This window comes from Chelon labrosus (assembly GCF_963514085.1).
Source record: "Chelon labrosus genome assembly, chromosome: 9".
NCBI classification, from domain to species: domain Eukaryota; kingdom Metazoa; phylum Chordata; class Actinopteri; order Mugiliformes; family Mugilidae; genus Chelon; species Chelon labrosus.
In genome coordinates, this window is record NC_140359.1 from 38,386 (window position 1) to 52,462 (window position 14,077).

At 42.2% G+C, this 14,077-nt stretch overlaps 1 protein-coding gene across 1 annotated transcript in view; it reads right to left on the reverse strand.

Annotated features, from left to right (window-relative positions):
• Nucleotides 1-5,165: 5,165 nt before the first annotated feature.
• rint1 (RAD50 interactor 1) overlaps nucleotides 5,166-14,077 on the reverse strand; it is a 107,187-nt gene continuing 98,275 nt past the window's right edge. Inside the window, exon 15 of the mRNA XM_084552149.1 lies at nucleotides 5,166-5,707. Within this exon, the coding sequence (XP_084408275.1) occupies nucleotides 5,494-5,707 (214 nt within the window). The 3' untranslated portion in view covers nucleotides 5,166-5,493. The remainder of the gene's footprint in view (nucleotides 5,708-14,077) is intronic.

Consider the following 14,077-nt stretch of genomic DNA (forward strand, 5'->3'; position numbering starts at 1 on the left):
TCAAATATTACACAGAGGCATATTACATATTTTTTCCACAAATAGGCCTATTTTATTATTATTATTTTTTATTTATTCCATAATTTAATGAGGGCCCAGTTTCTAGTAGGAACCGTTACGATTTGGCACCGCGGGGTACCGTGTATACAGTGGGTATCGCGCAACTCTAATGTGCAGGTTTGTATACTGTTCTGACATGACTAAAAGCACATTAATGTTTCAGACTCGTGAAATGAGAGTAATTCTGCCTCCTCTTATTATGCTACATGTGATGAAAAGGGTGGGTGCCAGTTGATTGGAATGGGTGGAAGTCCCCAAGCGGCCTGCCTGAGAACTCGAAGCCGAGACAGTGCGCCTTTCGCCAGATCAATTGGACGGCAGCAGCCCCCCTCTCATGGAGGATAAAAATAATGTTTTTCCCCTCATTACACGTCCTGTTCCACCTTATTATAATAAAACCTGATCAAAATCAGGGAATTTGGTCAACCAGTCCACATGTGTTTTGTGGATCTGGAGAAGGCTTATGACCGTGTCCCCAGAGGCATCCTGTGGGGAGTGTTCCGGGAGTATGGGGTAGATGGCCCCTTACTAAGGGCCATTCAGTCACTGTACCAAAGGAGTGCAAGTTCGGTCCGTGTAGCCAAGAGTAAGTCGGACCTGTTCCCAGCGAGGGTTGGACTCCGCCAGGGCTGCCCTTTGTCACCGGTTCTGTTCATAATCTCACAATCTCTCGTCTGGCCTGGGAACGCCTGGGTGTTCCTCCGGAGGAGCTGGCTGAAGTGGCTGGGGAGAGGGCTGTCTGGGCTTCCCTGCTGAAGAACTGGGCCCTCATTAAATTATGGAATAAATAAAAAAAGTAATAATAATAAAATAGGCCTATTTGTGGAAAACAAATATGTAATATTTGAGTTACATAAAAGCTTTTTATTTGTTTTCTTCCTAATTGTCCTTGAAATAGTGGTCAAGAACCATTGCCATTGCAATGAAAAATGCAATGGCGGAGAAGAAGTTATCTTCTTCTAAAAATCGTCAGATGGATCGCTAATTTTTTTATCTGTTCCTGAGCCTATGCTCTTTGTTATTTATGTTGTGGGTCGTGTGTAACTTTATTACAATTTAATTAAAATGACCGCCCTTCTAATTTTATTTCCATAACCGCTGTGTTATGATGACGGGGTTGTGTTAGTTCCACGTTAGGGCTGCTCGATTATGGCAAAAATCATAATCACGATTATTTTGATTGATATTGTAATCACGATTATTAAAGACGATTATTCATTGATTTGAGAACAAGCATTTATTGAACTTTTAACTCTGGTATTTCTTTTGACACGATACATTTGAACTGAAAAGCAAGAAAAATACATATATATATATATATATATATATATATATATTTCTCTTATTTATAAATAAGAGAAAAATATATCAATAAAGTTAATTAAATAATATGTAAAAAATAAAAAATAAACACTATCCCAGACTTTGGCAGGGCCAGCGTGGAGAATTTTTTTTTTCAACAATTTATTTTTAATACAAGATTCCCAAGCAACAGTACCTCGACCAATGAGGTGAGCGGGATTTCCGCTGTTAGCTAATTGGTCACAGAGCAGGAGACGGCCTGGGAATAATTTACCGTAAATGTTCATATAAAGCGCCTGGTTATTCCTCAAATCCATTGACATTTTACACAGTATTTTTTATTTTCCGTTTTTGAAGGGACGGTTGGCAACCTTAGTAGCGTGACATATCTTGCACAATATCTTCGTTTGTTCCGAGTCAGACTCCTCGAAACCAAAGTGTTTCCACGCCACAGAATTCGCTTTACCTTTCTTCCCGACCAAAGGCTGCCTTTCTACCATCTTTTATCGTCTTCTTCTACGCTTCTTTTTTTATTTTTTTCCGGCGGGGTCAGAGCGGAGCGGAGCGCACAAGTGGAGATGGAAGCGTTCACTGCATTAACCACACAAGACACGGCGTGCGGCAGAATGATCGTTTTATTACGATTATCTTATTTTCATGATCGAGGGAAGCCAAAATCGAAATCGAAATCGAAATTCAATTAATCGCCCAGCAATCAGTGGCGGTGCCAGATAGGAGCTAGGTGGTGCTGTAGCTCCCCCTATAATAGCCATAGCACCCGCCCAGCACTCCCAAGAAATGTCTGTGAGTTTTTATATTTATATTTTAATGTCATATTTGAATAGTCTTTTTCATGTAGTTTAAAAATGTGAATTAACTAATAATAATAATAATAATAATAATAATATTTTAGTCTAAAAAAACAGGAGGCCCAAACAGGTGATCTTCTTTGGCCAATGGGCACAGCGCGCTGTGAACCTTTCCATTGAGGATGCTAACGTTACGGTTTGTGCTGCAGGTGATATTAGCAATTATTCATCATTAGACTACAGTCCCTGACAAAAGTCTTGTCACTTATCCATTTTGTAGAAACAACAGTTTATAACCTGACTTTTAATTAATCCATTGGTTTTAGAAATGGCTCATATGAAAGCTAAAACCCTCCCAAATTATGTTTGATATACTAAAATAAATTTGCTTCACTGAAGAAAGATTGATCATTTAATGAACACAGAAAGGTCAGATTTTGGCAAGACAAAAGTTTTGTCGCCTACAGAAAGTAATGTGAAAATTGAACAAATCATTTACTTCAAATACAAAAATATAATGCATAACATCAGTGAATTAAGTACTGGTGCTGTGAGATCCATATTTAATATCTTGTATGACTTCCATGAGCTTGAAGGACTGCATCCATGCGGTTCGACAATGATTCATACAATTTATTGATGAAGTCATCAGGAATAGCAAAGAAAGCAGTCTTACAAGAATAAGAAAAAGATTTGAAGAGACTGGAGATGTTTTTGACAAGCCCAGGTCCGGCAGACCCCGCAAGACAACTGCTCGGGAGGACCGTTTGTTGGCTCGAAAATCCAAGGCCAGCCCCTTTTCCACTGCAGCAGAGCTCCACCAGGCCTGGTCACCTCAAGTCCCCGTGTCAACCAGAACAGTTTGTAGAATCCCGTCTCGAAATGGCCTCCATGGTAGACTCAGTGCCCAGAAACCAGCACTAAACAAAAGACAATTAAAAAAACGTGTGGCATTTGCCAAGGCCCACAGCCTGCTAAAAGGATGGACGCTGGAAAAGTGGCAGAAGGTGGATTTCTCAGATGAATCTTCGGTTGAATTACATCACAGCCGCCGCAAATATTGCAGGAGACCTACTGGAGCTCGCATGGATCCGAGATTCACCCAGAAAACAGTTAAATTTGGTGGCGGAAAAATCATGGTCTGGGGTTACATCCAGTATGGGGGTGTGCGAGAGATTTGCAGGGTGGAAGGCAATATCAATAGCGTAAAATATCAAGAAGTATTAGCTACCTCTTACATTCCCAACCATAAAAGGGGTCAAATTTTGCAGCAGAATGGTGCTCCATCGCATACTTCCATCTCTACATCAAAGTTCCTCAAGGCGAAGAAGATCAAGGTGCTCCAGGACTGGCCAGCCCAGTCACCAGACATGAACATCATTGAGCATGTCTGGGGAAGAATGAAAGAGGAAGCATGGAAGACGAAACCAAAGCATCTTGATGAACTCTGGGAGGCATGTAAGACTGCTTTCTTTGCTATTCCTGATGACTTCATCAATAAATTGTATGAATCATTGTCGAACCGCATGGATGCAGTCCTTCAAGCTCATGGAAGTCATACAAGATATTAAATATGGATCTCACAGCACCAGTACTTAATTCACTGATGTTATGCATCATATTTTTGTATTTGAAGTAAATGATTTGTTCAATTTTCACATTACTTTCTGTAGGCGACAAAACTTTTGTCTTGCCAAAATCTGACCTTTCTGTGTTCATTAAATGATCAATCTTTCTTCAGTGAAGCAAATTTATTTTAGTATATCAGTCATAATTTGGGAGGGTTTTAGCTTTCATATGAGCCATTTCTAAAACCAATGGATTAATTAAAAGTCAGGTTATAAACTGTTGTTTCTACAAAATGGATAAGTGACAAGACTTTTGTCAGGGACTGTAGTGTTGGTAACTGGCTGTGTGATTTCGTGATCGGATCATTTTAGGCCGAAGCGTGCACAGTGTCTGTTGCCTTCTGTTGCTTCTGTTTGCTGCTCTGTTGTATTCAGGACTCGACTGTGACAGAATTGTGTGAAATATTATTTTCAGAGATTTACATTGGCAAGCTTATGTATGTTGTATAGCCCTTGTGTTTAGGGTTGCCAACCGTCCCTTGAAAAACAGAATCGTCCCGTATTTAGAAACAAAAGTACGCGTCCCGTATTGAGCTGAAATGGGACGCGAGTGCGTTGTGCGTTGTTGTGATTGTGATTATTTTGTTATGTGTTCTGGTAACTTGAACATGATTAAACATGCTGCCTCTAACATGGCTATAAAAAAGCTTGTTTTTCTTGTTTTCTTTTAAATGTGTGGGGGGTTGGGGGTGAGTCAGCGCGGTTGGGATATATAGGGGGTGCGCGGCCAAAAAAGTTTGGGAACCACTGGTCTATACGTCTTTGTATAAGACTGATGTAACTTCAGAGTGCCTGGCTGCCGTACCAATTCCATTTCAATTCAATTCAATTTTATTTATATAGCGTCAATAACAATACAAATCGTCTCAAGGTGCTTTACAAAACCCGGCGACGGTGGCAAGGAAACACTCCCTCCCAATACGCTGAGTGGTTGCCTTGGAAACCGCCGGATGTGGCCCGTGGGCCTTCAGTTTCACATATGTGCACTATGTAGTCAGGGCTCCTGCTAAGCACTGAACGATTCGGTGAACGAATCTTTTGAACAAATCATTTTAATGAACTGATACTAGGGATTAAGTAGTCAAAAGAACTGCCATTCCCATCACTAGTGAACTCTGCTCCGTGCAGGTCAACAGTCCTAGCTTCTTCCTGATTGGCTGACAGCACATCTCCAACCCATCCCCTTCAAAATAAACTATTTATTTTCTCTTTATCTCAATTGAATTGCTTTTTATTCAAATATAAGTTTTTAATCTTTAACATTAATAACATACTTCATGAACTTACTTTTTAATAAAAAAGAGCTAAATTCATATGAATTTAGCTCTTTTTTAATATAGACAAAAAGACATTTTACACATTGTAGTACACTGGGAAGTTGTTCAAAAAAAGTAAACAAACAAGAGAATAAAAACATTTGGTCAACTGAGTTTATTTACACTTTCTTATGGTGTGTTTCAATCAACCGAGGTCATAACTCAGTCATTTTCCTGAAAATAATGCAATGCAATAATGACAAAGAATTTAAATTTAACGGGTTACCAAACACCATATTAATAACCTATATACATGATATTACCTGTGTTGTTAGAAAGAATATTAATGGTCAAAATGTAATAAGAAACAATTTTCCAAGAAGTCAAGCTGATTCACCAGTATTATTAGCATTACAGTAATATTACAAGGCGAAGATGTTATTGTCCAGGCCATGATGCTCTGAGGTTGAGGAGAATCAAAACATCACATGGCGCCAAGCAGTAAACCCCTAACTCATTCAATGCAGACTTTGGTGGAGGATCCCCCGCACTCGCCCAAGCTCTCGTCTCCTCCTCTGACTCCTTAAGAAGGGTCCTTAGCAGAATAGCAGGGCCCAGTTTAAGACACAAGATGATACATGCCTCCTTAACGCTGAAAAGAGACAGAGAAAGTATGTGGAGACAAAACAAATCATAACACAAATTGAACAAACTTGCATTCTTAGTCTTATCTTGATCTCTTCTAATTGTTCTTCTTAAAACTCTTCATTGTTATGTTTTTCTGCTTGGCTAATGGACTCATCACTGATATCAAATAACCCATAGTAATATAATCAGGTAAGAACAGACATATACATACAGTGCATCCGGAAAATATTCACAGTGCTTTACTTTTTACATATTTTGTTATGTTACACCCTTATTCAAAAATGGATCGAAATCATTTTTTTCCTCAAAATTTCACACACAACACCCCATAAAAACAATGTGATTATTATTATTTTTTTTTTGAGATTTTTGCAAATTTATTTAAAATTAAAAAAAACTAAGAAATCACATGTACGTAAGTATTCACAGCCTTTGCTCAACACTTTGTTGATGGGCAGAATTTACAGCCTCAAGTTTTAGAATATCACGCCACAAGCTTGGCACACGTATCTTCGGGCAGTTTTGCCCATTCCTTTTTGCAGCACCTCTCAAGCTATATCAGGTTGGATGGGAAGCGTCAGTGCACAGCCATTTTCAGATCGCTCCAGAGATGTTCGATCCGATTCAAGTCTGGGCTCTGGCTGGGCCGCTCAACCACATTCACAGAGTTGTCCCGAAGCCACTCCTTTGATACCTTGGCTGTGTGCTTAGGGTCGTTGTTCTGAAAGATGAACTGTGGCCCCAGTCTGAGGTCAAGAGCGCTCTGGAGCAGGTTTTCATCCAGTATGTCTCTGTACATTGCTGCATTCATCTTTCCCTCTATCCAGACTAGTCGCGATATTGGCTATTCTGCCGATATCTGATATTCCGATATTGTCCAGGTAACAATTGTTAGGTAACAACATAACATATCACCTATTATGGAATTAACACATTATGCCTAATTTTATTGTGATGCCCCACTGGATGCATACTTAAATGCAACATGGCTTTTCAAATGTAAACACTGTCTGTGCAAAATAAGTTATTGAAAAAAGTGCCAAAAAAGAAAATTTTGCCTCAAACAACACTAATATCAAAACAAGCAAGATGCATATCTTCAGTCCAGTCTTTAAGCGACATCTGTGTGGTTTTTCTCGGTGTCGGCTGTTGCTTCTTTTCATCACTTTGCTGCACAAATGTAGCGTATAACTCCGCATGATTCTTCTTGAGGTGGGTGATCAAATTTGATGTATTAAAGGAAGACGCCTTGTTTCCTCCTCTCATAACCAACGCTTTGCAGTCTTTGCAAATCGCAAATTTACTGTTAGTAGGTGACACTTGGAAATACTTCCAAACCACGGACATCTCAAGCACCGGGCGAGCAAGCTTGTTAGCCACGGTTAGCAACCTACGAGTCCAAAGTGTTGTTGTTGTTATACATCATCAAGCACGCGCCTGTAAACGTCCCATGCTGCGTTCATGCAGACTCGGAAATGCTGAAGCCTACAGAACAAACATGGGTTATGAAAACCCGATACCGATAATTCCCGACATTACATTTTTAACTCAATATCGGCCGATAATATCGGAGGGCCGATATTATCGGAGGGCCGATATTATCGGACATCCCTAGTCCTTTACTAAGGAGTGGCTTCTAGGAGTAGTACATGAACACTGCAACCACCTTTGGCCCCTGTTTCAGTCTCCAAAACTAATGCAATGAATTTCTAGATTTTCTTCATGAGGATATGCAAATTCAAAATGTACATTATAGCCTATATAACCCATATATATATATATATATATATATATATATATTCACAAACAATCACATACCATGGTATTAAGCAATTAATTTATGTTTGATTAGGAACAAGTTTGAGTGACAAGAAAACTGTGTTCCCTCCCTCTCCTCTCATGTTCTTTCCCTCGTCTTCTCCATGCTCTCCTTTGTCCTGACTCCTGGACTTCCTCATCCTACATAAAGAATTCAATGTTAATATTCTTGAACATAGAAGTGTTGAAATATTTTATGTAAAATGAGAACAAACCTCTACAGCTTTGACTTTGATGAGGAAACATTAATTTCTTTTGTTGTTCTTTCATCTGCTTTTTATTAATTATTTCACATGTATTTTGTTGTTCTAATCTATTTTGACTAATCTTTCATCCTAGCCTTTATCGTACTCTATATTATTATTTTATTCCTCTTATTATTTAAGATTTTAATAGTTTTATTGCGTTTCATTGTCTTCATTTCTATTCTTTTCTAGTTTCTGACAGCAGCAACAGGGATGAGTTGATGTAGGGGATTTTCTTCATTGAAAAGAATTAGTGCATTTATGGATTGACAGCTTTTTGTTTCCCTCCTGTTACCTAATTACATGACAACTTGAGTGAAAAAATAAGTCAATCTTCTGCTGCCTTTCCTTTTTGGCATTCCTAACAAAAAGAATAATGATAATGTTGAATATTAGAGCTGCAAGCAGCGTTGAACGGGCCCTTGCACCCCACGCCCGTCTGGGACCGGCACGGACGGGGTCACCGCAGTTCTCAGGGGATACACTGGAGTAACAACGACCATGGCACGATGCACAGTCTGTGCAATTCAATATTTGTCAGAGCAAATCATCTGTGGAAGCTGTAAGTCTTGGCTGTTTTGAATGTATTCTCTCTGTGGCATCAAAGTATGTTAAAACAGTTTCTCACACACACACACACACACACACACACACACACACACTGACAGACAGCCACCAGAGAGAAATGCTATGTCTCCATCTGCTGGACCGTCAACATTTGAAGTGAATCCAATCACTGACAGTGACAGCAGGTCACACTACAAAATAAGACATTTCCTGTTCTCAATAAGTTGTAGCGGGTTTGACTCGTTTTTAATTTTGGGGTGCCAGTCAGAGTCAAGTCTGACAACGAAAAATAAAACAGAACAAACAAAAAAAATAATTAGTCAACCCACACAAAATAATAACCAGGCAAATCAAATACATCCATAAACCCCAAAAGCAATCAACCAACCCAGCAAGGTAATTTCCACCATATATATTTCACAATTATGATCCACAGTGCCAAAACAAATAAACAAAAAAAGGGGCGCGCCTTAGTCCGTCTATTAATCCCAGTTCAGTCCGGTGGGAAAAGTCTGTTTCAGGGTTCGGCAAAATCCCAGTTCAGTCCAGTACCTGCGCCCCCACAAAACAACAACTCAAACTCCGCTCCGGGTTTTACCGCGGCTCCGACACAAAATAAGGAAATAACTCATAATAACAGCGTCTCTCGTCGCAGTGCAGCAAACGGCACATACAAAACAAAAAATGCACACCGGGTACTCACGGTACCGAAGTTTTTTTTTAACGTTGTCAGTCAGTCAGTCAGAGTCGGACTTGCTCCACTGGACCGGTATCTCCCGACTCCTGAGACAGCTGATCCGACAGGGAAATAAACAAATCCAAGCGGCGTTCGTGCCGACAGAACTCCAGCGAGAGGATTAAGTGGACCGCTGTCACTCTTCTCCTCCACGGACTCTCCTTCTGACTCTTTGCTACGGGCGGCTCACCGGTGACTTGCACTCATCATAAATGCCCTTCCTGGAGGACGGATTCAAACTGCGCGGGAATCGGTGGATTATTTTCCATTGGAATAGGAGATGAATGTGGGTGGATGACGGAGGAAGCCATGAATGGAGGTGTGTTATGTGATTCTGACTTTGCGGGCGCTACACTCCTCCCCCCTTAGCAGAAGCCGACCAAAGGTAAGGCGCAGTAGTTGTCCTAGTGTGGGTGTTTACACAGAATCACATCCTAGGTTATTGTTCAATAGGTGTTGGGTTTGTAACCACAGTAATTGTCTGAGTCAGAGGTATTGTCAGAATTGTAATTTTGGGGTTTCTCTGCAGATCCTTTCATCCATCCTCCATTAGAGGTAGAACAGGAGGAGTCTGTGAATCCAAGGAAGTCCTCTTCATCCGACTCCTCATTGAAGATTTCAAGAAGGTGTTTTTTCTCCTGCTCCTGTATATCCTGAGCAGTCGGGTAGCAAGGTTTGAGACGGGAAATGTGAACAACTTTTAAGTCTTGGCCTGAATTTTCTAAAACCACTTTGTAATTCACAGGCCCAACTTGTTCCAGTACCCGATATGGCCCTTGCCATTTTGGGGCTAATTTGGCGGCAAATGATTTTTCAGCCTTGGAGAGAGGATGGGTTCTCAACCAGACTCTGTCCTGTTCCTGAAACTCAAGGTCACGCCGGTGTTTGTCATAATTCCTTTTTTGCCGTTGACGAGCAGAGTCCAGATTTTTTTTAACAAAGGAACAGAGATCTTTTAGCTGTGTGATTTTGGTGTATGGAGGGGTGTCAGGAGCAGTTTCCTGAGGTTGCAACATTACATCAAGGGGTCCTCTGAGGGAGCGACCAAGATTAAGCTCTGCAGGAGAAACGCCTGTTGACTCCTGGACTGCAGAGTTAATCGCAAACCGGAATTCAGACAGGTTCTTGTCCCAATGTTTATGATTGTCACCAACATAGGATGCTATCATTGATTTTAGGGTACGGTTCACTCTCTCTGTAAGGTTAGTTTGTGGATGGTATGCAGATGTTAACTTGTGTCCCACATTCCAGGTCCTGCATACAGTTTGGAAAACTGATGAAACAAACTGTGTTCCCTGGTCTGACAGAATGTAGTCAGGAATGCCCCACCTGGTCAAGATGTCTTTGACCATGACCTGAGAGATGGTTTCAGCTGTGGCATTTCTGATGGGGAACAGTTCAACCCACCGGGAGAAATAATCAACAAACACAAGGAGATAAACGTTTTGTTTGGAGCTTTTGGGAAAGGGACCCATCAAATCCACTCCCAGCATTTCCCAGGGGCGGTGAATTTGGGTTTGTTGGAGTTTTCCTGCAAGTTTTCTGTTTTCTGGTTTGTAAAGTTGACATGTGTAACAGTTTTTTACATGTTCTCTGACATCCCAGCTCATCTTTGGCCAGTAGACAAGATGTTGTAGCCTTCGGTAGGTTTTGTGCCTGCCCAGATGTCCAGAGAGGGGATCTTGGTGGAAGTAGTCCAGTAACTGTGAGCGGAAACTAGGAGGTATGTAGAGTTGGTAGATGGTTTTGTATGGGAGGGTGACGAGACGGTAGAGGAGATCATCCATGATGATGTATGCAGGGTTTGAATTAATGACTTGTCCAGTTTCCACTACTTTTTGATATAGAACCTGACATCCTGGATCCTCCTGTTGTGCCTTCCACAGGGCCTCAATTGAGATTGGAAGCTCTTTTGATGGTTTTGGAGGGGCAGTTGTGATGGTAGCATACACAGGTACAGTTGTATGGATGGAGTCTGTAGGAGCCCGGGAGAGGGCATCTGGTACAGTGTTATACTTTCCCTTTCTGTATTCAACAGTGAAGGTGAATTCTTGAAGCCGGAGTGCCCACCTGATGAGTCGTGTGCTGGGTTTGGTGGTTTTGAACACCCATAGAAGCGAGGCATGATCTGTAACTACTGTGAATAGTCTACCTTCCAGGTAAGTTCTCCACTTCTCAACTGCCCACACCACTGCCAAACATTCTAGCTCAGTGGCAGCATAGTTTTTCTCTGCAGGGTTTAGACTGCGGCTGGCAAAGGCGAGGACTTCCTCGGTTCCATAGTTGGATTTCTGGACAAGCACAGCTCCAAGTCCAATCTCACTGGCGTCGGTGTATACCACAAAGGGAGCATTGAAGTTTGGATGGCCCAGGACAGGTGGTTTAACCAGGTGATTTTTCAGGGTAATAAACGCGGTTTGGCAGGCAGGTGACCAGCTGAATTTTGCTCCTTTTTTCTTTAGGGCATTGAGTGGTTCTGCAATCTGGGAAAAGTTGGGGACGAATCTGTGATACCACCCAGCCATGCCCAGGAACCTTTGTAGGGCTTTCAGGTTGGTGGGTGCAGGGAAGTTCTGCACAGCCTCAATCTTGTCTGGGTCAACATGGACTCCTGTAGCAGAGACAATATGGCCCAGGAATTTCAAAGAGGTTCTGAACAGTTTACTTTTCCTCATGTTCACAGAGAGGCCTGCGTTTCTGAGTTTGTCCAGGACAGCTTGGACATCATAAGAATGCTGTTCCCAGGACGAAGAGAAGATGATAATGTCATCCAAGTAGACAAAACAGATGATTCCCTTCAGCTCTCCCAGTGCTCTCTCCATGAGCCTCTGGAAGGTGGCAGGGGCATTCTTAAGTCCAAATGGCATGACTTTAAATTGGAACAGTCCATGAGGGCATATGAAGGCTGTAATTTCCCTCACCTCTGGATCCATCTCCACTTGCCAGTAGCCACTATTTAGGTCTAGTGAAGAGAAAACAACAGCACCTGAGAGACTATCCAATATCTCCTGGATTGTGGGAATGGGATAAGCATCAGTGACTGTGTTATCATTCACTTTCCGGTAATCAACACAAAACCTTGGTTTCCCTTCTTTTTTGGGGATCAGGACTACAGGCGAGGCCTATGCAGAACAAGAAGGTTCAATGACGTCATCTTTTAGCATGTCCTCGATGAGTTCCTTCATCACCTCCTGTTTAGGAGGGGAGACTCGATAGGGTTTCTGTCGAATGGGTACAGGATTGGTGAGAAAGATTTGATGTTTCAATATCTCAGTACGTCCTACTTTGGTTGTACACACATCAACATTGTTAAGTAACAAGTTGTGTAACTGAGGTTTTACGTGCTCCTCCAGGTGAGACTCCTGAACTGCCCTCAGCATCAAGTCTGAGTCTTCCAAAGGGGTGTGTGTAGGGAACAGTGCAGTGGCCGATGGAGCTTCCACAGAAAAGAAGGCAATAGAGTTGCCAGTCTCCCCCTCCCCCGAAGGAGAGGACTCTGCACAAAAGTAGAATATCTTTTCTACATTATCCCGGAACCAGTACATCCCGCCTGCAACATCAAGCTGCATACCAGTAAAAAACACGAAGTCCAAACCAAGCAGGGCAGGAAAAGCCAGAGTCCTGGAATCTAGGACCACCACAGTTACCAACCAGGTCTTATCCTGCAGGATCATTTCAAGCTCTACCCACCCAAGGGGTTTCCTGGCTTGACCATCAGCAAGGTAAAGAGGGTCACCAGTCCATGGGACAAGTTTATCATTTTCAGTTTTGACATTGTTCCAGACATGTTCACTTAGCAGAGTATATGTGGAACCTGTATCAACAACTGCTTTTCCTGTCCAGTTTCTTACAGTCAAAGGCACTTTCAGTTGTCGTGGGAGGGCCGTATCGGTGCTTCCTCCGGGGATGCCGAACTTTTTCAGGCCCTGCACAAAGAGATGTGAGGTGACACATGATGGTGGTTGAGTTGAATGGGTCACAGTGTTCATTGAAGAATGATTCTGGGGCTCTGAAGAGTAAAAGGTTTGATTAGAATGGTTTTGACGATGATGGGGTCGCTGAGAATGGTGTGGCTGAGAGCGTTGTTGCTGTGGATGGGGTGGTTGTTGAGGGTGGGCGTGCTGTGGGTAGGATTGTTGAGGGTGGGCGTGCTGTGGGTAGGATTGTTGAGGGTGAGATTGTCCAGGGGGTTTTGATTTCTTGAACTGATTATAATGTGGGCATGAATATGGAGCATGACTGCCTTTACATCTCCAGCAGTAAACCACAGGGGGAAAGTTGTCTTTCTGCGGTGGTGGGTCCTTAGCAGTAAACATCTCCATTTTCTCTTTTTGTTTCACAATTGTTTTTGTCCGTTGTTCATAGTTAGCCTGACTGGCCCTGTCCTTTTCCAGTTGTTGCCCGAGCCTCACCAGTTCATCCACTGTCGTTACTCGGCCTCGGAGCTGGCTTGCCATATGGGGATTGATGTTCCTGAAGCTTTAAGACTGCGTCTTCCTGAATTTCAGGCTTCCACCTCTGACACAAGGAGCGGTACCTGAAAGCAAAATCCCGAATGCTTTCACCTTCGCCTTGAACTCTTGTCCTCACTGTTTCTGCCAGTTCATCTTCATAATCTTCTGACAGAAAGGCAGCACGGAACTTTTCTTGAAAGTCTGACCAGGTATGTGTGTTTAAACGTACCACATCCCACCAGTCTCTCGCTGTTCCATGTAGAACATTTCTCAAAGTTGCCATCAACTCCTCATCCGTCAGTGGATTTAAAGCAAGAAAATCATTACATTTCTCCAAGTACAAGAGGGGATCCGGTTCATCCTCCATCTTTCCAAATGATGGAAACTGCAGTTTTACAGGACATTGTCCTGTTAACCGTGCCCTGGTCTCAGACAGAACAGGAGAATCCTTAGGAGACTGAAGCACACCTGCTTTATCCGTCAGAACAGTAGATTGGAGGCGCTGACTCCGAGCCTCCTCCAACTCAACATTTTTCAGTGCTGTTTGCACAGGA